General features: G+C 38.5%; 1 protein-coding gene across 1 annotated transcript in view; it reads right to left on the bottom strand.

Moving 5' to 3' along the window:
• Positions 1-2,773: 2,773 nt before the first annotated feature.
• Hmcn1 (hemicentin 1) overlaps positions 2,774-23,059 on the bottom strand; it is a 439,469-nt gene continuing 419,183 nt past the window's right edge. Inside the window, exons 104-107 of the mRNA XM_027417405.2 lie at positions 21,695-22,045; positions 17,743-17,862; positions 5,480-5,606; positions 2,774-4,006 (exon numbers count right to left, since the gene is read on the bottom strand). Coding sequence (XP_027273206.1) covers positions 3,640-4,006; positions 5,480-5,606; positions 17,743-17,862; positions 21,695-22,045 — 965 coding nt within the window. The 3' untranslated portion in view covers positions 2,774-3,639. The remainder of the gene's footprint in view (positions 4,007-5,479; positions 5,607-17,742; positions 17,863-21,694; positions 22,046-23,059) is intronic.

Genomic DNA, 23,059 nt, shown 5'->3' with positions numbered 1-23,059 from the left:
TCCTATCTTTTTAGCATGGATGTCTATTCTTTTTTAATTAATTACTTAAATTTTATTTTTTGGCTTCTCTAGACAAGGTGTCTCTGCAGAGCCCTAGATGTCCTGGAACTTGCTCTGAAGTCCAGGATGGCCTTGAACTCAGAGATATGACTCTACCTTGCCAAGTGCTGGGCTTAAAGGTATGCATTATTACTATAAGGTGTCTATTCTTGATGTGAAGGTATGCTTCTTGGAGGCAGTAAAAGTATGAGTCCCATTTCTGCATCCATTCTGTGTCTTTCTATTAGGAAATTGAGACCATTGATGTTGAGAGGTATCAGTGAGCATTGTTTTTTGATTCCTGTTATTTTGCTGTTATTGTGGGGTGTGGGTGTGTGCATGCGTGCATGTGTACATGGGTACGTGTGTGTGTGTGTGTGTGTGTGTGTGTGTGTGTGAGAGAGAGAGAGAGAGAGAGAGAGAGAGAGAGAGAGAGAGAGAGAGAGAGAGAGAGAATGTTTGTGTGTGTTTTTCCCCTCTTTTGATTTGATGGTCTGGGATTATTTATTTCTTATGTTTTCATAGGTGTGGTTAACCTCTTTAACCTTCTACTGTGGTTGAAATTTTTTCTGGGTACTTTAGTCTGGACTGGCATCTGTGGTCTTTTAGAGTCTTCAGCACATTTGTCAAATCTCTTTTTGCTTTTAGAGTTTTCATTGAAATGCCTTCTATTTTTCTAGTAGGTTTGCCTTTATATGGTATTTTGTATGGTGATATATTGTTTATGATTTATTAAAGCCACTGGGGATCAACATAGCGAAGCAGCTACACTAGTTAGCTATAGAAGCTAGGTGGTGTTGGTACACACCTTTAATCCAGGAACTCAGGATTAAGAAGTAGATAGATCTCTGTGAGTACAAGGACACCCAGATCTACACAAGAATGATCCAGTCCAAAAGAGAAACAGCTCATACAAAGATGATCTCAGCATGCCTTCAATCCCAGCCCTGGGCAGGTATAAAAAGCAAAGGGTCTCATGTGGAGATTTAGTCTCTAGCCACGTCGAGGAGAGCATAGAAATCTGAGTGAATCTGAGGAGCAGTGAAGTTGGGAGCAGTTTGAGGTAGAGGTAAAGAGCTAGTAGCTGACTCTTTTATTCTTCTGATCTTCAGCTTGAAGCTTGAACTCCAATATCTGTCTCTGGGTCTTATTATTTGTGCTACAACTTGGTCTTTTTTCCTTGAAGCCTTTAATATTGTTTATTATGTAGGTTTAATGTTTTGATAATTATGGACAAAGGAGATTTTCCTTTCTGCTTTAGTCTCTGTGGTGTTTTTTATGCTTCTTGTACCTTGATAGGTATCTGGTTCTCAAGGTTAGGGAAATTTTATTCTATGACTTTGTTGAAAACATTTTCTGAGCCTTTGACCTGGGTTTCTTTTCTTTCCTCTACTCTTATTATTCTTAGATATGGTCTTTTCACAGTGTCCTAGATTTCCTGGATGTTTTGTACCAGGATTTTTATAGATTTAACATTTTCTTTGACTGAGGCATCTATTTCTCCAATCATTTCTTCAATGCCTGAGGTTCTCTCTTTATCTGTTGTATTCTATTGGTGAGGATTGCCTCTGGAGTTCTTAAATTTTTCATTTCCAGATTTCCCTTAGTTTGGGTTTTCTTTATTGATTTTATTTCTATGTTCAGGTCTTTACCTGTTTTATTCTTTTACTTCCACTGTTTGTTTGTGTTTTCTCATGTTTCTTTGAGGGATTTATCCATTAGCTGAGATATAAGGAGACTGTACTGCATGGGGAAAGTATGAGGTAGGGAGGACTTTTACTCAGGTACAGAAAGAATGACATTTCTGCCACTGAGTTCTCTTAAGTTGTATAAGTTGTCTGTGCCCAAGGTCCTGTAAAATATGACTGGCAATACCATGTATATTGGGCTGTTGTGATGCCTACACATTCATTTTTAGACCTAAAACTTTAGTATTTATAATGACTGTGTTGTGATTCACATGTGAAATGTCCCTCATAGACTCACCTGTTTGAACACTTGGTTCTTCTTTGGTGACACTGTCTCAGAAGGTTATGGAACTGTCTAACTCCTTCCCAGAGTCAAAAGACCCCACTAAATTACCTAATGGCATCACTGTCACCTTTAGCCATGATATCTGAGCTCTCAGCTGGGATTGCCTAAGGTTAGAACACTCCTGTGACTTCCAGCCCACATTAAATATAGCCCTTGAGGATCTATACTCCAGAGAGGCCAAACCTTGCTTTCCTGCTTCTCCCTTGCCTGTCTACTCCAGCACCCACACCATATATTACTTCCACCCCTCACACTCCAACATCCCCTATCTTCCCAGTACCTCCAACACCTCCAGCATCCCTAGGCAGCACCTGTCACCAAGGGAACACTTTGAGGTTTTATGATCTGGTCCAGCTTGTTCTCTCTCTGCTTCTGAGTGTGAATGTAATGTGATCAACTAGCTTCCATGTCTTTCCTGATGTTGCCACATCCTCCTTGCCATTATGGACTTTCTTCTTGTAGAACTATAAACCCAAACGAGCCCTTTCTCTCTTCACTCTTTTTCCCCAGAGTCTTTTTATCACAGCAACAGAGAAGAAACTAATACCATCTATAAGGAGACACATTTTAGGTTCTTAAGAAAAAGAGGTGAAAATTTTATTTAAGCTGATTTTACTGTAATTTTTTATAAAATAATTTTATAAAAGAGTCCATCAAGATATTATATAGACAATACACACTAAGTTAATATATACACTTCATAAAAATAGAATACATCTTGACAATTGCTTACAGAGTCTGTTACCACCATGTACAGTGTATTGACGTTTAACATGTTAACTTGAACATATATGATTACAAATAATCAAGAAATCTGTTCTATTGATATGTTTTAAGATAAAAATATGGAATGTAAAAGTTATGGAGCTGAGTGAATAAAAGGTTATATTGATATGTCAAAAACCCATGCCATGGGTGATTGTCTGAAGGGAAAGTAACTTTCTGAAAGCATAGCAAGAGATTTGGATGATTTCATGAAACCACTGGGTACGTATCTTGAGTATTTAATCATGGTAAACTCCATGTAGGATCAAACAAACTTATATTTGTACTATATTTCAGAAATAGTGCTGTTTGTTTTTTTAACCTTAAAATTAAAAAAAAACTTGAAAGGAGATGTATAAAATCAATATTTTAAAAATCTTATGTCATCAGCTTTTATCAAAAACACATAATAACTGGTTTTACCCTTCTAAGAATAGCCAAATGCTCAAAAATCTATTTGAATTTTTTTTTACTGTTTCCAAGAAAATGATCTTAGCTACTATGCTACTATACAACATCAGCGATATGTCCTGTTAGCTGATCAGAATAATCTTTGGGAGGCTCCAGTGTAATAAATAAAGAAAATAACTAAGGACTCTACTAGACCTTACTGGAAGATACATGATCATAGTGGGATTATACAGATGCCTCAGCAGTACTGAGGAACACACAGATAACAGAGTACAGCACCATTTTCAAGTTGCCAAGATTGCAACTGTTCAAGAGATAGTAAACTGTAGGGGTCCTTGATTGTCATGGTTAATGCAATTTAAATATTTGGACTAGGTTCTGGAGTACTTCCTAGTATGGATAGGCAGACACAGATATATAAACTATGAATGTAGTCTGATACTCAATGGTCCCATTGGCACTGTAGGATAAAGCTCGAACCTTCATGCGATAGGTCTCTGCCTCTCGTAGTGGACGTGTAGTGTACACTACTCCTTTCAGATTTTCATCCCTTAAGGCAAAAGGAACAGCTGGCTCCTCATCTACCATGAGGAACGTTGTCCTGGGATGCATCACTCCATCCTGTGTGTATGCAACCAGCCGGATTAAATCTTGATTGGCAGCTATTCCAAATGGGAGAGAGACAAGTTTATATTCCAAGGCATATGGGCTCAAGGTACATTCCAAATCATTGGGTGGACAGTTCTTAAGGCAGAACCTAAGGTTAGAAAATAAACGAGAGGCACATGGTTATACACCTTGGAGCAGGATAAGACATGGCACAAGCAATCATAATCCATGATGACTTTTAGCAATTTGTTTACTTACAAAATGTGGCTCTCCCATGTCCTGGATCACTAGCTCCAAAGAGATGCCAGGTAGCTAAGAGAATAACCTGCTCTACAGTCAAGCATCAATACCCCTGCTCCATTAAAAACAGAAGTTGGAGTTCCTGAAGTAAGCAAGAATATTTTAATTCCTTTTTGGTGGGTGCTTCCATTGGATGAGGGCCTTGTACATACTAAGTACATGCTCTACCACAGATCCAACATGGTCTAAAGAGCACTGGCCTTAAAATGAAAAGTCAGTTTTACAAACAAAAGCATCTGACATTCTTGGAAACAAGTGCTTCCTAGAGAGAAGACTATAAGCCAAATTATAGCATTCATCCTAATGCTGGTTGAAGATTGAAATAGAATATTTATTTATTTGGTTTATTTTTCTCAGAACAATTAGAGGTCACTTAGGATTTCTAGGGAGGGTGATTTCCTTTTTAACTTCTATTGCATATTATTTTATATTAAAAACAATTTTCCCCTTTAAGAACCTACACTGAGTCATAATGACATTTAAATTATTTTTTTATAGAAATCTACAGGGATAAAACCCCACAAAGGACTATTTTATGAAAACATAGAGTCTTTATTCATAGTTTTTTTTTTTAGATACATTGTAAATCTCTATATCTTTAATTCTTTCTTTCTTTTTTCCATTCCTATGATATTACTCACAAACAATTTTATGGAGGTTCTGGGCAATACACACTGGGCCATGCTATAGTAACTTGAGCATTTGTCAATGAGAAGGGACCATCTAAGATGAACATTATCCCTTGTTTTCAAGCATCCCAGTTACCTTAGTACCTGGACAACATGGGGAATATTAGAAAAGTTTATCCAGAACCAAGGAGACTGTCCGACACCAGGAAATGTAAGGAAGACATCATCAATGGGCAGACTATTGACTCATCTTTTTTCTCTCCTTCTCTTGCTGTATGATGAGTCACCATTGCAACAGAAAAGGTACTTCTTGATCAGTCTACCTTCTGACAGTACTTACCAGCTTGAGGCAGTACAAATGGAAATGGGGGAATTCTCAAAAGAAAGGCAGACTCTGAACCCCATAAAACATCTGCTGTTGTGGGAGAGCCCTGGACTCCGCACTGTGACTTCACCATGGAAATCTCATCCAGGAAGGGTTGGCAGGCACAAATGAGATGGTTTGGTTTGCAATTGAAATCTACTTGATGAGTTCATGTCTTGTCCATTTATAGACAAAGGAACACATGGTCAGCCTGTGTCCCCTCACGGTTACTGATTTACTATGAGTTAAACATGACTGTAGACAAGGCTTGTGTTGGTCAAAGAGAAGGTTTCTAGAAGCATGTCTGGGATAAGAAGGTGAAACATACCCCAAAACAGGATCCCGTTGATAGTTGGGCGGGCAGGGTGTGTCAATGCACTGGTAGCTTCCTCTCATGTTGAAACACATTCGATTCGGCCCACAGCGCACATTCTGCTCCAGGCACTCATCTACATCTACAGACCACACAAGGATACAGGGCATTATTAGCTGGGGTCAATAAGGGCTATTGGAGCAGTCATTGGTATTTCATTGGAATATAGAGACAACTCTCATGCCTTAGTCCACTAATGAGCTTATTTGTCACACCCTAAGATTCCCAGTCTATTTATGTCCCTGATGGCTCTGAGAACATGTTTCTTAGATATACGTGAAAAGCCAAAAGAAAAACAAGAGCTTCAAAAGTAAAAGGCAGCTTTTAAGAGCACTCATGTGTCTCTTCTATGCCAAAAGCAGAACATATGTGAGTTTGTCAAGCAAATAATATTTTAAGTGAACGGCGATGAAGCATAAAAAAAAAGAGGGGGGATACACGTGAGTACTTTACAAAGTGAAGAATTTTTGTTTTTATAGTACGAACAATCCGCTTACATTCCGCCGCCGCAGACTGACCTGGAACTAGGTGAGTGAGCTCCTGCCCGCTCCCGGCCCCAGACCAGAACACCCCACCACCCCCATCCCACCACCCCCGCCTGTGCCTGCCGGCTTGGGCCAGACAAGCCCAGGCAGGGAGGAGCTCCCTGTGCCCCAAATCTGGTAGCACCCCACTCTTCCATTCCGCCGAACGACCAAGAAACTAGGAACTAGCGAGGAGACCACCAGGAGCGTCGAGATCATCTAGAGTTGTGGACATCGAATTCCTAGCCCCCACACACCACTGGGCCACAAGAGGAGATAGAGAGAACCCACCCGCACCCACTAAAAGGATATGGGGAGAAGACAGAATAAGATTTCACTCAACAACACAAAGACCAACATGACACCACCAGAACCTAGGGACTCCACTCCAGCAAGAGCTGAAAAGCCCAACACAGAGCATGAAGATGAGATGGACCTCAAAAATTATCTCAGCAAGTTGATAGAGACCTTTAAAGAGGAAACAAGAAAATCCCTTAAAGAAATAGAAGAGAAAGCAAACAAAAAATTAAATGAATTGGAGGAAAAGACAAACCAAAAAATTCAAGAAATAAATAAATCTCTTAAAGAATCTAAAGAAAGCCAAGAAAAAACATCCAAGCAAGTGAAGGAAGCTCTTGAAATAGTTCAAAACATGAAAGCTGAAATACACACAATAAAGAAAACACAGAATGAGACCATGTTGGAAATGGAAAGGTTGGATAAACGATCAGGAACTAAAGATGTAAGTGTATCCAACAGGATTCAAGAGATGGAAGAGAGAATCTCAGCCACTGAAGACTCGCTAGAGGATATACATTCATCCACCAAAGAGAACCTCAAGTCCAACAAAACCCTAACACAAAATATCCAGGAAATATGGGACACCGTAAAAAGGCCAAACCTAAGAATAATAGGTGTAGAAGAAGGTGAAGAAATACTGCTCAAAGGTACAGAAAACATATTCAACAAAATCATAGAAGAAAACTTCCCCAACCTACAGAAGGATATGCCTATGAAAGTACAAGAAGCTTACAGGACACCAAACAGACTGGACCACAAAAAGAAGTCCCCCGACACATAATAATCAAAACACCAAATCTACAGAATAAAGAGAAAATATTAAGAGCAGCAAAGGAAAAAGGCCAAGTAACATATAAAGGCAAACCAATCAGAATCACACCCGACTTCTCAATGGAAACTCTGAAAGCCAGAAGGTCTTGGATAGATACCCTACAAGCACTAAGGGAGCATGGATGTCAACCCAGACTACTGTACCCAGCAAAACTTTCAATCACTATAGATGGAGAAAACAAGATATTCCACGACAAAAACAGATTTAAACAATACATATCAACAAATCCAGCACTACAGAAGGCTCTGGAAGGAAAACTCCAACCCAACGAACATAACTACACTCACAAAAACACTGTCAGTAGTTAATCGAATTTCACCAAACACAAAAAGAAACAGAAGGGCAAAATCCACACGCAATGATACCACCAACAATAAATCCAAAACTAAGAAGAACCAATGAACAATGGACGTTAATATCCCTGAATGTCAATGGTCTTAACTTACCCATAAAAAGATATAGGCTAACAGAATGGATACGAAGACAGAATCCATCCTTCTGCTGTTTACAAGAAACACACCTCAACTTCAAAGACAGGCGATACCTCAGAGTAAAAGGATGGGAAAAGATTTTCCAATCAAATGGGCTCAAGAAACAAGCTGGGGTAGCAATACTAATATCTAACAAATTAGACTTTAAACTGAAAGCAATCAAAAGAGATAAAGAAGGGCATTTCATACTCATCACAGGAAAAGTCCATCAAGATGAAGTCTCAATCCTGAACATCTATGCCCCTAATACAAAAGCATCCACTTTTGTAAAAGAAACATTACTAAAGCTCAAACCACACATAAAACCACACACACTTATAGTAGGAGACTTCAACACCCCCCTTATACCACTGGACAGAACTACTAGACAGAAACTTAAAAAAGAAACAAAGGATCTGACAGAAGTTATGACACAACTGGGTTTAACAGATATCTATAGACATTCCATCCAAACACAAAAGAATATACCTTCTTCTCAGCGCCACATGGAACCTTCTCAAAAATTGACCACATAGTTGGCAGCAAAGCAAACCTCCACAGGTACAAAAGTATTGAAATAACCCCCTGTATCTTATCAGACCACCATGCATTAAAGCTAGAATTCAACAGCAATACGAATTGCAGAAAACCTACATTTACGTGGAAAATGAATAACTCCCAATTGCACCATTCCTTGGTTGAGGAAGAAATAAAAAAAGAAATCAAAGACTTCCTAGAATTTAATGAGAATGTAGACACAACATACCCGAACTTATGGGACACCCTGAAAGCAGTGCTAAGAGGGAAGTTCATAGCACTAAGTGCTCACATGAAGAAACTGGAGGAAAGTCACATTAGAGAATTGACAGAACAACTGAAAGCTTTAGAGCAAGAGGAAGCAAACTCACCAAGGAGGAGTAGACGCCAGGAAATAATCAACCTGAGAGCCGAAATCAACAAAGTAGAAACTAGGAAAACAGTACAAAGAATCAATGAAACAAAGAGTTGGTTCTTTGAGAAGATCAACAAGATAGACAAAGCCTCTAGCCAAACTAACCAAAAGGCAGAGAGAGAGCATGCTAATTAACAAAATCAGAAATGAAAAGGGAGACATAACAACGGACACTGAGGAAATCCAGAGAATCTTTAGGTCATACTTTGAAAACCTGTATTCCACAAAATTGGAAAACCTAAAGGAAATGGACAACTTTCTGGATAAATATCACTTACCAAAATTAAATCAAGATCAGATAAACAGTTTAAATCGAACTATAACCCCTAATGAGATAGAAGCAGTAATCAAAAGCCTCCCAACCAAAAAAAGCCCAGGGCCAGATGGCTTCACTGCAGAATTCTACCAGAAATTCAAACAAGAGCTAATTCCAGTACTCCTCAAACTGTTCCACACAATAGAAGCAGATGGGATATTGCCAAACTCTTTCTATGAGGCTACAATCACTTTGATACCCAAGCCTCACAAAGATATGACTAAGAAAGAGAACTACAGACCGATATCCCTCATGAACATCGATGCTAAAATACTCAATAAAATATTGGCCAACCGAATACAAGAACATATCAGAAAAATCATCCACCATGATCAAGTAGGCTTTATCCCAGGGATGCAAGGATGGTTCAACATACGAAAATCCATCAATGTAATCCACTATATAAACAAACTGAAAAAGAAAAACCACATGATCATCTCACTAGATGCTGAAAAAGCCTTTGACAAAATCCAACATCCCTTCATGATAAAGATCTTGGAGAGAACAGGAATAACAGGAACATATCTAAACATGATCAAGGCAATATATACCAAACCAATAGCCAACATCAAAGTAAATGGAGAGAAACTCAAAGCGTTTCCTCTAAAATCAGGAACAAGACAAGGCTGTCCACTCTCTCCATATCTCTTCAATATTGTACTTGAAGTTCTGGCTATAGCAATAAGACAAGAAAAGGGGATCAAAGGGATACAAATTGGAAAGGATGAAGTAAAACTTTCACTATTTGCAGATGACATGATAGTCTACATTAGTGACCCGAAAAACTCTACCAGGAAACTCCTACAGCTGATAAACACCTTCAGCAAGTAGCAGGATACAAAATTAACTCAAAAAAATCAGTAGCCCTACTATATACAGATGATAAATCCAATGAGAAAGAAATCAGGGAAACATCACCTTTCACAATATCCACAAGCAACATAAAATACCTGGGGGTAACACTAACCAAAAAAGTGAAAGACCTGTACAATAAGAACTTTGAGACTTTAAAGAAAGAAATTAAAGAAGATACCAGAAAATGGAAAGATCTCCCATGCTCATGGATAGGTAGAATTAACATAGTAAAAATGGCAATCCTGCCAAAAGCAATCTACAGATTCAATGCAATCCCCATCAAAATCCCAACACAGTTTTTCACAGACATTGAAAGAACAATACTCAACTTTATATGGAAAAATAAAAAGCCCAGGATAGCCAAAACAACTCTTTACAATAAAGGATCTTCTGGAGGCATCACCATCCCCGACTTCAAGCTCTACTATAGAGCCATAGTTCTGAAAACAGCTTGGTATTGGCACAAAAATAGACTGATAGACCAATGGAATCGAATTGAAAACCCTGATATCGACCCACGCACCTATGGATACCTTATTTTTGACAAAGGTGCTAAATCTATACAATGGAAAAAAGACAGCATCTTCAACAAATGGTGCTGGTACAATTGGATTCGGACATGCAGAAAATTACAGATAGATCCATACCTGTCACCATGCACAAAACTTAAGTGCAAATGGATCAAAGATCTCAGCATAAATCCAACCACACTGAATCTTCTAGAAGAGAAAGTGGGAACTACCCTTGAACAAATTGGCACAGGAGACCACTTCCTGAACATTACGCCAGAAGCACAGACATTGAGGTCTGCAATTAATAAATGGGACCTCCTGAAACTGAGAAGCTTCTGCAAGGCAAAGGAAACAGTCAGTAGGATAAAACGACCACCCACAGAATGGGAAAAGATCTTCACCGATCCCACATCTGACAGAGGACTGATTTCCAAAATATATAAGGAGCTCAAGAAGCTAGCCACCAAAACACCAAACAACGAAATTAAAAAGTGGGGTGCAGAACTAAATAGGGAATTCTCAACAGAGGAATCTGAAATGGCTGAAAGACACTTAAGAAAGTGCTCAAAATCATTGGCCATCAGAGAAATGCAACTCAAAACAACTCTGAGATACCATCTCACGCCTGTCAGAATGGCTAAAATAAAAAACACCAATGACAATCTATGCTGGAGAGGATGTGGAGAAAAAGGAACACTCCTCCATTGCTGGTGGGAGTGCGATCTTGTAAGACCACTCTGGAAATCAGTATGGAGGTTGCTCAGAAAAATGGGAATCAGTGTACCTCAAGATCCAGCCATTCCTCTCTTGGGTATATACCCAAATAGGGCATGTACTTACAACAAGGATATATGTTCAACCATGTTCATAGCAGCATTGTTTGTAATAGCCAGAACCTGGAAACAACCTAGATGCCCCTCTATTGAAGAATGGATTGAGAAAATGTGGTACATTTATACAATGGAGTACTACTCAGCAGAAAAAAGCAATGGAATCTTGAAATTCGCAGGCAAATGGATGGAACTAGAGGAAACCATCCTGAGTGAGGTAACCCAGTCACAAAAAGACAAGCAAGGTATGTACTCACTGATATATGAATTTTAGACATAGAACAAAAGACTACCAGTATATAATGCTCTTCACCAAAGAAACTAGGAAACATGAAGGACTCTAAGGGTTAAATGGTCCCCAGGAATGGAAGTGGCATGAACTCCCGAACTAATTGGGGGCATGAGGGTGGGGGGGGGAAGGAGCTGCTACAATAAGAGCAAGAGAAGAGGAGAAGAGGAGAGGAAATGGAGGGGCAGAAACATTGAGTTGGGGGAAGAATAGAGGAAAGAGAGCAAGATGAGAGAAACGATATCAGAGGGAGCCACTGTAGGCCCGAGAAGGGATCAGGAACCAGGGAGATCTCCAGAGACCTACAAGGATGACACGATCTGACAATCCAGGCAATGGTGGAGAGGATAACCTAAAAACCCTCCCCCTAAAATGAGATTGATGACTTCTCTTTATGCCATCCTAGAGCCCTCACCCAGTGGCTGATGGAAACAGAGACAGACATCCACAGATATACAATGAGCCGAAATCGGGAATTTAGTTGAAGAGAGGGAGGAATGAAGAACGAAGGGGTCTGTACTAGGATGGAGAAACCCACAGGAACTGTTGGCCTGAACAAGGGAGAGCACATCGACCCCAGATGCTGTCCAGGAGGCCTGTACAAGACTGATCCAGACCCCAGAACATAGATGTCAATAAGGAGGCCTCTGCACTCCAGGGAGCCTCTGGTAGTGGATTAGTATTTTTCCCTGGTGCAAGAAGGGACTTTGAGAGCCCATCCCATATGAAGAGTTACACTCTGGCCCTGGACACATGGGGAAGGGCCCAGGATCAGCATAGGAAGACTTGGTGGACTTTGCTGAGCTCCCGTTGAGGGCCCTACCCTGCCTGGGGAGTAGTGGGTGGATGGGGTTGGGGGGGTGGGCTGGGGGTGGGGGAGAAAGTTTGGAACAAATAAAATAGAAAAAAAAAATAGTACGAACAATCCTTGTGCTGTAAGTTCAAATTGTAGGGAGGGGACGAAGACAGTAAAAATTAAAGGATTCGTGCTGTAAACTCGTGGGACACTGTTAGGTAAGTCAGATCTTAAAGAGAGAGATAAATTGTAAAAAGAAAACCCGAAAATCAAATAAATGGCCCCCACAGCCCAAGCTGTAGAAAACCAAGGAGAACTGAACTGCTCTGACTTCGGGGGTCCACCCCAAGCAGTGTGGCATGGGGATGGTTCCTGGAGCAACGGCAAAAAAACAGGGCAGAAATATGCAAGTAAAAGACATTTTTTGGTGTGGTTTCCTCACAGAGTTATTAAATGGAAACACTTATGTAATAAAAAAAAGTTTAAAGTAACACAGAACTGAAGGAAACTTTCAAGCTTTTCTGAAAACATTTTTGTGCCATAATTCTTAATTTTGGATTTGTAGTTAAACATCAGAGGACAAGAGGTGTATGGTCTGGGATGGAGAGAGATTTCTGAATGAGTGTTTAAATTTTTGAGATCCTGAAGTTATTTATTTATTTTTTTGTTTAATCTTCTCACTGTGGCAAGCTGTCCCTGCCTGGTGGTACAGGAGGATTTCCACCAGTGTGAAGGCAGGCAAGCATGTCAGGTCATCGATTTCCACATTATTTTTCCCCATAAGTTCACCTTCCCCACATCAATCTGCCTGAGAACTTCATTTACCCCCATGAAGCCTAGAGCAAAAATATGAGTATACTATACAGCAATATGGCATATCGATGGACACAAGGCCTTTAAAAACAATCATGACTACAGACCCATGGCTGTAGCAATTTAAAACTAGATTTCAGTTTGAATAAAAAATGGCTTTCGAGTTTTCCTGGTATTCAATGTGGCTGGGCTTGACTACGAGGAGATTTTTGATGAAATATATAGTGGTCATTTTCCTTTAATAAAGAGAGTTAAATCTGAGTTGCAAACCTTTGGTGAGAATATATGGAGCACAGGTGTGTCTTAAATGGGGACAGCATCCATACCCCTTTCCACCATTTAAGTGAAAGTAACAGGCATAGGGATGTTCATCAGACATCATTTGAGGGAAGGCTAAGGGTTTCAGGCCTTGTCAGCTGCCTGAGCATGGGATGTAGAGCATCCGTCCTTCTAAGGGAACTAAGCAGGTCCTCATGTGCAGAAGGAATGACAACCAAATGACTCCACAGAGCTCTCCCATGATGTGGGAGACTCTGAATTGGTGCTCAGGTGCCGACCTGTGTGACTCTCCTTTTGTCTCACAAGAGCAGCTAAGTGCATAAAGACGTTTTCCCTGGGCTGGGGTTAAAGCTGTGAAGTGCCTTTCCAAAGTCTTCAACTTCTTGGAGCAGTGTTATAGAGAGAAAGGAAAAGAGTGATGCAATTCCAAGAGGCACTGAGTTAGTCAAGTACAGCCACCAACAAATTTGAATTATCTACCCTTTGCTTTTTTGCATTATAATGGGTTCTTTGGTCTCATTACATGCATATTGTTTGTTAATTATTTACAATTTAATAGTAGTAGTCGTAAAGTAAAAACTGGTGTTTTGATAGATGAGCTGTGATCAGAGTCTTGACTTTAGTTATTTGCTCTGTGCAGACATTGATGAGATGAGGTGTTTTCTGCTCTCTTCTTAAAATACAAACCCTAGTGTATTTTAAGAATAGAAATAGAAATCTCACTTCTATTTCAGCACTCATACCAATTTCTAATTATGTTTTTTTATCCAATGGACATGCTCTATCTCTTTGACAAGATGATATTGTCTTAAAGATAAAGTAAAAAGACCTTGAGTAAAATGTGAAAGAAATTCAGCTAGCCTTATCTTCATTTCTCTTAAATTTTTTCCCAACTTCAAAATTTCCCTTTATTTCTAACTTTGTATACTGAACTGATACAGAAGCATGGGCATTAGTAGACTGTGGCAGCCACAAGAATTGTGTTATGGGGACAGTGTATGTATGATAAGAACTGTTGGTATCATAGTTTCATTGGTTTAGTATGGGTCAATAAAGAAGCATAAGAACTTATAAATATATGTGTTTGACATGAAAGACTAGGGGATTATTGGGGGGATCAGTGAAGGAAATGGAAGAGGCGGGGCAGATATTGAGGGGAAAATATGAGCAAGGTACAGTGATATACGTTCATGAAAACATCATAGTGAAATCCGCTATTTTGTACACTAAAATTCATAAAAAATTATCAAATTATTTCCTAAACATGAGAATTTTTCATATTTTTCCACATTGTACATTCAGTCTAAACAGTCAAAAGTTAATATCATCTCTTAAACGTTTATTTTGCAGAGGTCTTTGGATGCTTCAAGCAAATGTGAGACATGTTTATTGGCCTGCAGGACTGGAGTCTATGTTGAGTCCATAATAATGTCTGATTTTGACAGGAATCTTTGTAAGTATTATGCTATTAGGCAGGTGACCCTACTTTATCTGTGGTCTATGATTCTCCTCACTGTCCTTAAAAAAGGAAGGAAAAAACAAACAAAAAAACAACAAGGACAAACAAAAACAGAGAAGTAAAGCTGGGCATGATGGCACACCCATTTAATCCCAGCCCTCAGGAGGCAAAGGGAGACAGACTTCTGTGAGTTCCAGGCCAGCCAGTGCTATACAATAAGACCTTGTCTCAAAGGAAAATTAGAGGAATGATTCTCTTGTCTTCTATAATGGACCGAGTGATGACATCTGGCTTCTAATAAACACCATAATAACATTATAGGGGAAATTGAAGTGGAGGCAATAATAGAATTATCCCTACTACAAGTAAAGAATGACATCGTGAGCTGGAAAGATATTATGCATTTAAGCAATTGCTTTAGATACTTTAAAAATAATTCACGATTTTACTTCTCCCTCCAAATGGTTATGCAACTCACCCCAAAGATTCCACATTTAAGTTTATGTTCAATTTTCTTACAGATTATGTTGTGGCTCAAAATTTGTAAAGATGTTGGATTTGGAAATAATAATTATAACATGTTGACATTAAAAAATAATTCATGATAAATATACTTGGAACATCTATACTATGGAAAGTATAAGTAACCTGGACTCTCGATAAACATGTATTATGTTAAAAGACATAGAAGACAGAACTCCTTTTAAATGCAGTGTCGATATAATATTAATTTTTTTCTTTTAAAAAGCATATCCTTTTATTAATAGTTTTCAAACAAAGCACTCTTTTTCATGTATGAAAGTCTATTTGAATTTTCTTTTCAAAATATTTGTGGTACATATGCATAATTTCAGATTGAGGTTCTTTTAGTCTCCCCTCATTGCTTCTCAGTCAAACTGTGATTGGTCACACTTTTTGTATTGTGTTTTCAATTTTACAGCTGATGACTTCCACTTTTGACAGGATTCTCTGTCTTTGTTCCCTGTGATACTGTCCACTGTAATTTCCCAGCTCTTACTGACAAGGCCATTACCACTGTATAAAGCTTAAAAAAAAAGTTACCCGGATGCAAAATAGCCTCTTGCTCCTTGTAAATGCCTCAAACACTTTCTGAAGCTATTAAGAGACCCCAAGCTATTCTTTAGAGTAAAGAATTCTTTAAAAGGCAGAAAGGTTTTCTCTCATGTCTTTTTAAAACCACAAAAGTATGTAACCCATTTATATCGCAAACGCTTCCTTGACACCTGTTTTTGATTTGTTCACAGTATTTTCCACTCTGTAGCTCAAATGAAAACTGAAAAATGTTTTGAGCTAAATGAAGGCAATTAAAAAAAACATGTCAAGATTTAGAAGACAAGAAAAATCTCTCTAATGAGTGTATCACATATCCCTTTAACTTTGCTTAAGGGGTTTGTGGTTCAGTTGATAATTCTAAATGCTTTGGTATTTGCTCTTGGTGGTTTTTTTTTTGTTATTTTTTTTTTTTTTTGAGGCAAGGTTTCATTATGCAGTTATGGCTGGCCTAAACTCACAGTGATCTGCCTGCCTTTGCCTACAGAGTGCTGGGACAAAAAGGCATTTGCCACCAAACCTTATCACACTGGTGTTCTTTTAAAAAGATGTGTGGGTTGAGTCAGTTCTAGAGTGTGGAGAGTCAGCACTTCTGGACCCTGCTCTTGAGTGCCCCTGCCTGCAGTGTTCACAGAACCTCAGGAAAGATCAGAGGCCATTGGAGAATATACAATCTGAGGGTTGGTGTTGACTAGACTAGGATATTGGGAGTTCACATAGTCACCTGAAGAAGTAGTTTTATTTGTATACAGGATTGGAGTTGTTGACACCATTATCTGTGTAAGGCATGCTCTTAATAATGGTCAGTGATTGATGGATAAGACTGAAAGCTCTACTGAGTTCATACTTCTTCTCCAGCCCCAATAACCTAAATGGGGAACTTCAGACAGCATGAACAGTAGAGAAGGGAATGGCTCTTGGTACATCAGGTAAAGACATCCTCCCTGCAGGTCCTGGTTTCCAGAGTGCGTCTCCTAGCAACTGCATTCCGAGCAAGTCTTTTGTCAAGTTGAGAAGGGAAAATTCAATCTCAATTTTATTGCTACTGACAAAATACTCTTAAAGATTTTATAGGTATACCTTTCAAAAGGACATAGTTTATATATGACAGAACTTAATAAAATTCAGAAACATACATCATGCTTGGATTTTGTTCATAAGATTGAGGGAGGTTCTCAGAAGAGGGTACGAGGCCATTTCTTTTTATCTAAGTATATATTACAAATAATAAACCACAAAAGTACTATTCTATTTTCATGTTTCTCACACAAAACAGGGAAATCTGGTGATTGTTATTTCCTATATTCACTATGCTTTGCCCAGACCTCACAGGGAACCTATAAATTAGTATTTTGGTTTATTTATATTTGTCTGCATTAGAATGTAAGCTCTTAAAGGGAACAACCACTGAGTCATTTGTTTTCATCTTTTACCCACATCAGAACTAATATATGATTGTGAGTCTACATTTGTAGGCTCAAAGACTGAAGAGATTATTACCATTTCTCTACCGATCATCCTAGAAATAAATCCAATGAGAGAAAATACATGGTGGTCCCTCACCTTATAGTCAATATACTAATTACTCTTCTCATTTTCCTTCCACCTTAGCTAAATGGTGAAAAAAAAGCCTTTTGAGAAGATGTGTTCCCTTTAAGATAGAAAAATCTTTACTATGAACAGGGTTAATGATTCTTCAAGGAAGACCACACCAAGTAAGTGTCCTGATTATTTTCCTTTGCTGAGCCACCTATCTCTTGCTTTTCCTACTTGTGAAAGTACTGTGTAGACACACGTCTGACCAATGAGTCCAGAAGAAAAGGAACAGCCAGGGAAATAATTAATTGCAAAATCTTCATGTTTTCCACCATTGCTTTTTAATGTCAGACTGGAGCAATGAACATTCTAGCCTCTTCTCACCTTGGCATGTTTTCCCGTTGAGCATGAGTCGATAACCTGGTGGACAGACACACTGGTAACTTCCGATGGTATTTTTACATTCATGTTGGCAAGTGTCTCTGTTTTGACATTCATCAATATCTGTTCAGAAAGAAAACAGAATGTATAATCATGCCAAATGTATGCAGAGTCTGTGACAGAGCCATCAATACACGTGGCTGACATAAGATTAGTTTCCTGCTGATTTTACATCCATGCTTTTTAAAAATGCTTAGAGCTGTTATACAAAATCTGTTTTTAGTGATATAAATATTAAATTTGTTACAAAATGCACCATACTATGTTATACCTTACATGTGCATATATGAGCTGAAGGCTCAACTTTGCCATATTTTATTTTTTGTGTGTTGTTAAATTGCATTAAGATGACAGGGGTGACAGATTTGTATAAGATCCTAAACCACCAAAGAACTAACCTTGTGCTAGAAATTTATATGGAAGTTTCTTTTGATATTAAATGGAAAAAGATATCCATTTAAAAAGCATTATTTTATTATTTTTTTGTGTGCATGAGTGTTTTGCCTACATGTGTGTCTGTGTATCATGGCTGTGCACTGCATATCGAGGCCAGAAAGGGTACTGGGTACCCTGGGACAGGAGTTACAAACTATTTTGAACTGCTGTGTGGATCCTGGGAATCAAACCCAGCTCCTTTGGAAGAGCAGCCAGCACCCATAACCATCTCTCCAGCCCCTGTTTTTATTTCATGTAAACTTTAGATGTCAGTCTCTCTGTATCTTCTCCCTACAACTTTTAAACATAGCTTCCCATATGCAGATATGTTCAAGTGAAATGTTTCCATATTTGTGAGAAATAGTTCTCAGTCTCCTTATATAATGTCCAAGTGTTAGTGGTGATTACATGTCTATAGCTGTGCTAAGTTAGGTAGCCCCTTTAACGTCTCAAGATCTCAGTCAATTCTTCTGCCAAAAGGTAACATGGAGACCATGTATTTGGCTTCACGGGTTTGTTGGAAGATTCCTACACTGTAGTAAGTGAAAAAACTTTTTATAAACCACAAGGGAGGTGCCAGCTATCATTAAAGTGAAAAAAATCACACAAAATTAAAAGCACAGTGAGAGTAGATGATAATTCTAACTCAACATTTGTTTTTGTATTCCAGTTGCGATTTGTTTGGTGGATCATCTCTCTCATGGTCCCTGAGTGTCCACTACCCAATGCAACACTGAAGAATATGGCAGGAGGTAGGAACAGGAGTGCAGAAGGATAGGAATAAAGAGAAGACAAAGTGAGGCCTGGGAGATGTCTCAGAGCAAATGGATCTGTTCTTGCTGTGGGCTTTGTACATGCTGAAAATGTAATTGTGATGATTCAGAATCTGTTAATGATCCATATCCAGCAAATAGTCACTTTCCATGTTTGTGCATAATTTTAGCCAACCAAAGTATTCATTTCATAATTTGAGTGAGCTATTTTTGTCTTTCCTCTTTAAATATTTGCTTTAATCTAAAACAACAACAGAAATTCAATGGTTTTGAACTGGAAGTCGTTAACATGGAGCTTCACAACATATGAATTTTAAAATGGCCAAGTGTGACTTCTGCTTTCAGAACTGAAGCAAAGTTCATTATTTCTGTTACGCCCTGGGAACAATTCTTTAAAAGCTAAATTTTGCTCAAATATCACAAGATTCCACAGAGTCAACTTAATCTTCTGTAACTTGTCGATCCCAGATGGTTAATTAAAGGCTCTGTGTTTGTTGTAAGTTGCTTTTGTTAGATGATTCCAGAGCTGTCTGCAACCTCAGTGTGAATATCTTTATTAGCCCCAATAAAATGTCCACGCTATTTTAAGAAATATCAAATCCTCCTCATGGTCTCCCCAAATAAAAGGAAAGATCCATAGGTTATTGAGTTATAAAAGCTAACTTTAGATTTTTCATGACTGATATATTTACTCTAGAATAGTTTTGAACAATGTATGCTTATCAAAGGAAGATAATTTTGATGTACATGATATGAGTGTAATACAAACACCAAAAAAGAAAAACTTCATTAGACTCAGCATAATTTAGCTATAGGCAGTGATGGAAAGGAGGGAATTGGGTTACTAGACTCTATATGATGGAGCTTCAGCTATAGGCAATGAAGGAAAGAAGGGAGTTAGATTGTTAGTATGAGAACCTTTCTGTGGTTTGCCTTCAGATGTTAGAGCATGGCAATCAAGTGATGCATGATGTGAAGGTGTGGTTTAATTCATTTACAGCATAGGCATGAGCAGTGACTTTGAGGAAAGAGAATAAAAATAAAAGAGAAAAAGAGAGTTTGTCCAAAATGAAGACAAAAATGGCGGGCTAGAGTCTCAGTAAGAATAACTGTTCAGAAGACACTCTGAAAGATAATGTGTCACTAAATGAAGAGTGAAAAGTTTGGCTAGTGAAGAGTATGATCAAAACTGTAGGCATAGAGAGCTGCCAAACACCCAGAATTATGTGGGATGCAGAGAATTAGTAGCTGGGTGGTGTCTGTCCACATGGACCAAATAAATGTAGGGCATTGTTAATAAATGCATTAAAGTTTGAAGCATATGTCACAGTTCTGGAAAGCTCACCGCTGAATAAAATTCATATAACCATAACAATACATTTTATGTACACCAGGATAACTAGAAACAAAAACATTGGAAAAATACAAATGCAATAACAGAGTATGAAGCTCAGATTTTCAGAGGGTCTGGAGAATATAGCTAAACCCAGCCCAGGCAATAGGAGAATCTGGGTCCACCTAAAGTTGACCAGGGAAACATGTCAGAAAAGATAATGAGATGGAGAAAAATAGAAAAAGAAATGAAAAAAAAAACCAAGTCAGAAGGAGAAGAAAACCTTAAAACATTAAAAAGTTTAAACAGAAAGTGCATGTGGCTAGGGATAAGCAATGTGTAGAACACATAAAGAGAGCTGTAAGGATGAGACAGTCTAACGGTCTTCCGAGAAAGCTGTATGGATGAGACAGTCTAATGGTCTTCCGAGAGAGCTGTAAGGATGAGATAGTCTAACGGTTTTCCAAGAGCGCTGCAAGGATGAATGCTCTGGTCTAACGGTCTTTGAATTTTAACAGGATTTCTTCCTTGCCTCCTCCTTTTCCTGTTTGCTTTCTTTTGCAATCTAACAAAATAGTGGGGCTAACTGCTACTTGCTAATCCTTCTTGAGGTCTAGCTCATTGACACACAAACTGTAGATACCTACCGAAACTCAAGTTAAATATACGGCAGATGGTAATATTTACAACTTAGCTAAAAATAAGGTCTCATTTTTGTTACAGGGAAATTACAGTTAATTTTTGTAAAATTAAGTTACTGGCTTGTGAGCTTAGATAAGGATACTAAGCCACATATTTTGGAGCACTGTAAACAACTCTTGCTCTGCCTCACATTATCTTTCCATTCATAAACATCCAAAGTAATCTAATTAAGGCATTCCATGGTGAGCCTAGTGACAACAGCCAATAGGATGTTGGTTGTTATGTAGAACAGCTGACAGTCACTAAACTCTCACTTCTAAGCCACTGATTTTGCATCAAACAAACCTATGATGCAATAGCTTCAAATTATGTGACAATATGTGCATCTTCCTAAAAACTCACATTATGAACAACACTGACATTTATATCTCTGTAGGAATTTAATTCAGTAACATGTTTCGAGAGGGATCAGAAAGAGAAATTTAATATAACACAAAAGATTATGAGAATGCACACATGCAAATACATCATTTAATTAAATAGAGCTTGTAATCATCTTAAGTTGCCAGAATAAATGTCTAAAAACTTTGAGTCAGTCCAGACTTGAGATCAGATGTAGTTCAGTGCACCAAACACAGGTGCTACAGACACGCTTAGACTCCGGACAAGAAGTGAGCTCACAGAAAGGAAATGCAATATGGCTGACATTTACCTACACACGTTTCATGGTTTGCCTCAGAGCCTTCAGGACAAGTTTTCCTAATAGTCCTTCTATTCCTGGAGAAAGATGCTCTGCTGTTTCTATACTCTGAGTAGGAGCTGAAGATCTGGGAGTGCTGTCTGTAATGGTGTGGAGCTTGATAGTCACTTCTCACAGGGGAGGACCGGGCAAGGTTATAGCTACTGTATTGAGTGCCATAATTCGACAGCCTCTCCAATCCAGCGCAAGATTTCCCATCCCCTAACAAATGTTGTCCTGGTGGACAGATACACTTGAAGCTGCCAGGGGTGTTGGAGCACTGATGTGCACAAGGTTTAGGTACTTGCTCACATTCATTAATGTCTGCTCGTGTGCCATGATACATAAAAGAGAGAAAAGAAAGCATATATACACACAAAACCATCAGTCTGTGAAACAAACTAAAGACATCATATTACTCTCAACAATAGTGCCAAGGCTTTAATCACTTAGTTACGAATACTTAGAATCTGTGCCTCTTCCTATGCATTGTTTCAAATGTACACATTTTATTTAAACATCCATATTCTAGCAGATGGCCAAAGAAGCTAGACACTAGTGCTGGGATTCCATCTTGCCTTTCCTTTACTGTCATAGCCATAAGACCCAGTAGGCTGTTTCAGCCTTGTCCCCTTGACTTCAAAGTAAAACCAAGCTTGGATATGTATCAGTTTGGGCTAAGCTGACATCTTTATATGTAGCATGAAAGACTATCATTTACACATTTAATCTTATTTTAGGCTAGCAATTCAACAATGGATTTCATTATGGAAATATTATAAACCCCACACTCAGCTTTCTGAATTAAACTAGGTAAGGACATGCTAAAATGTTAACAATGTTTCACCTTCCTTTGAGAGTACAGACACAAAAAGAATGGAATCAAAATTAGTGTAATTTTAATGAAACAAAAATTACTTAAATGTTTCTGTGTATGTCCTAATAAAATGATATATATGTATACATCAAACTTTCTCTTTTTCAAAAAGATTTATTTTGTTGTTAATTTTATACATGTGTATCTTCCATATGTTTGTGGGTGCCCTCAGAGGCCAGAAGAGGTATAGGCCCCCTGGAGCTGGAGCTGCAGGCATTTGCCAGCTGCTTGATATGGATGCTGGGAACTGAACTTGACTCCTCTAGAAGAGGGGTAAGTGCTCTTAACTGCTGAGCCATCTCTCTAGCCTTTGCTTCTCTTTTGACTAACAGATCCTTCTGATAAATTTCTAGCTTTCCTGACTGGTTGGCACTGTGGGAAGCACTCCTGTGTTTAGGTCTAGTTTTATGAATCTATGAAGATATGTATATTCATTTATTTATTTTCTTATATAAGCGAGA

The sequence above is a fragment of the Cricetulus griseus genome, chromosome 5, assembly GCF_003668045.3.
Source record: "Cricetulus griseus strain 17A/GY chromosome 5, alternate assembly CriGri-PICRH-1.0, whole genome shotgun sequence".
Taxonomy (NCBI): domain Eukaryota; kingdom Metazoa; phylum Chordata; class Mammalia; order Rodentia; family Cricetidae; genus Cricetulus; species Cricetulus griseus.
This window is presented reverse-complemented; position numbering and strand designations above follow the sequence as displayed.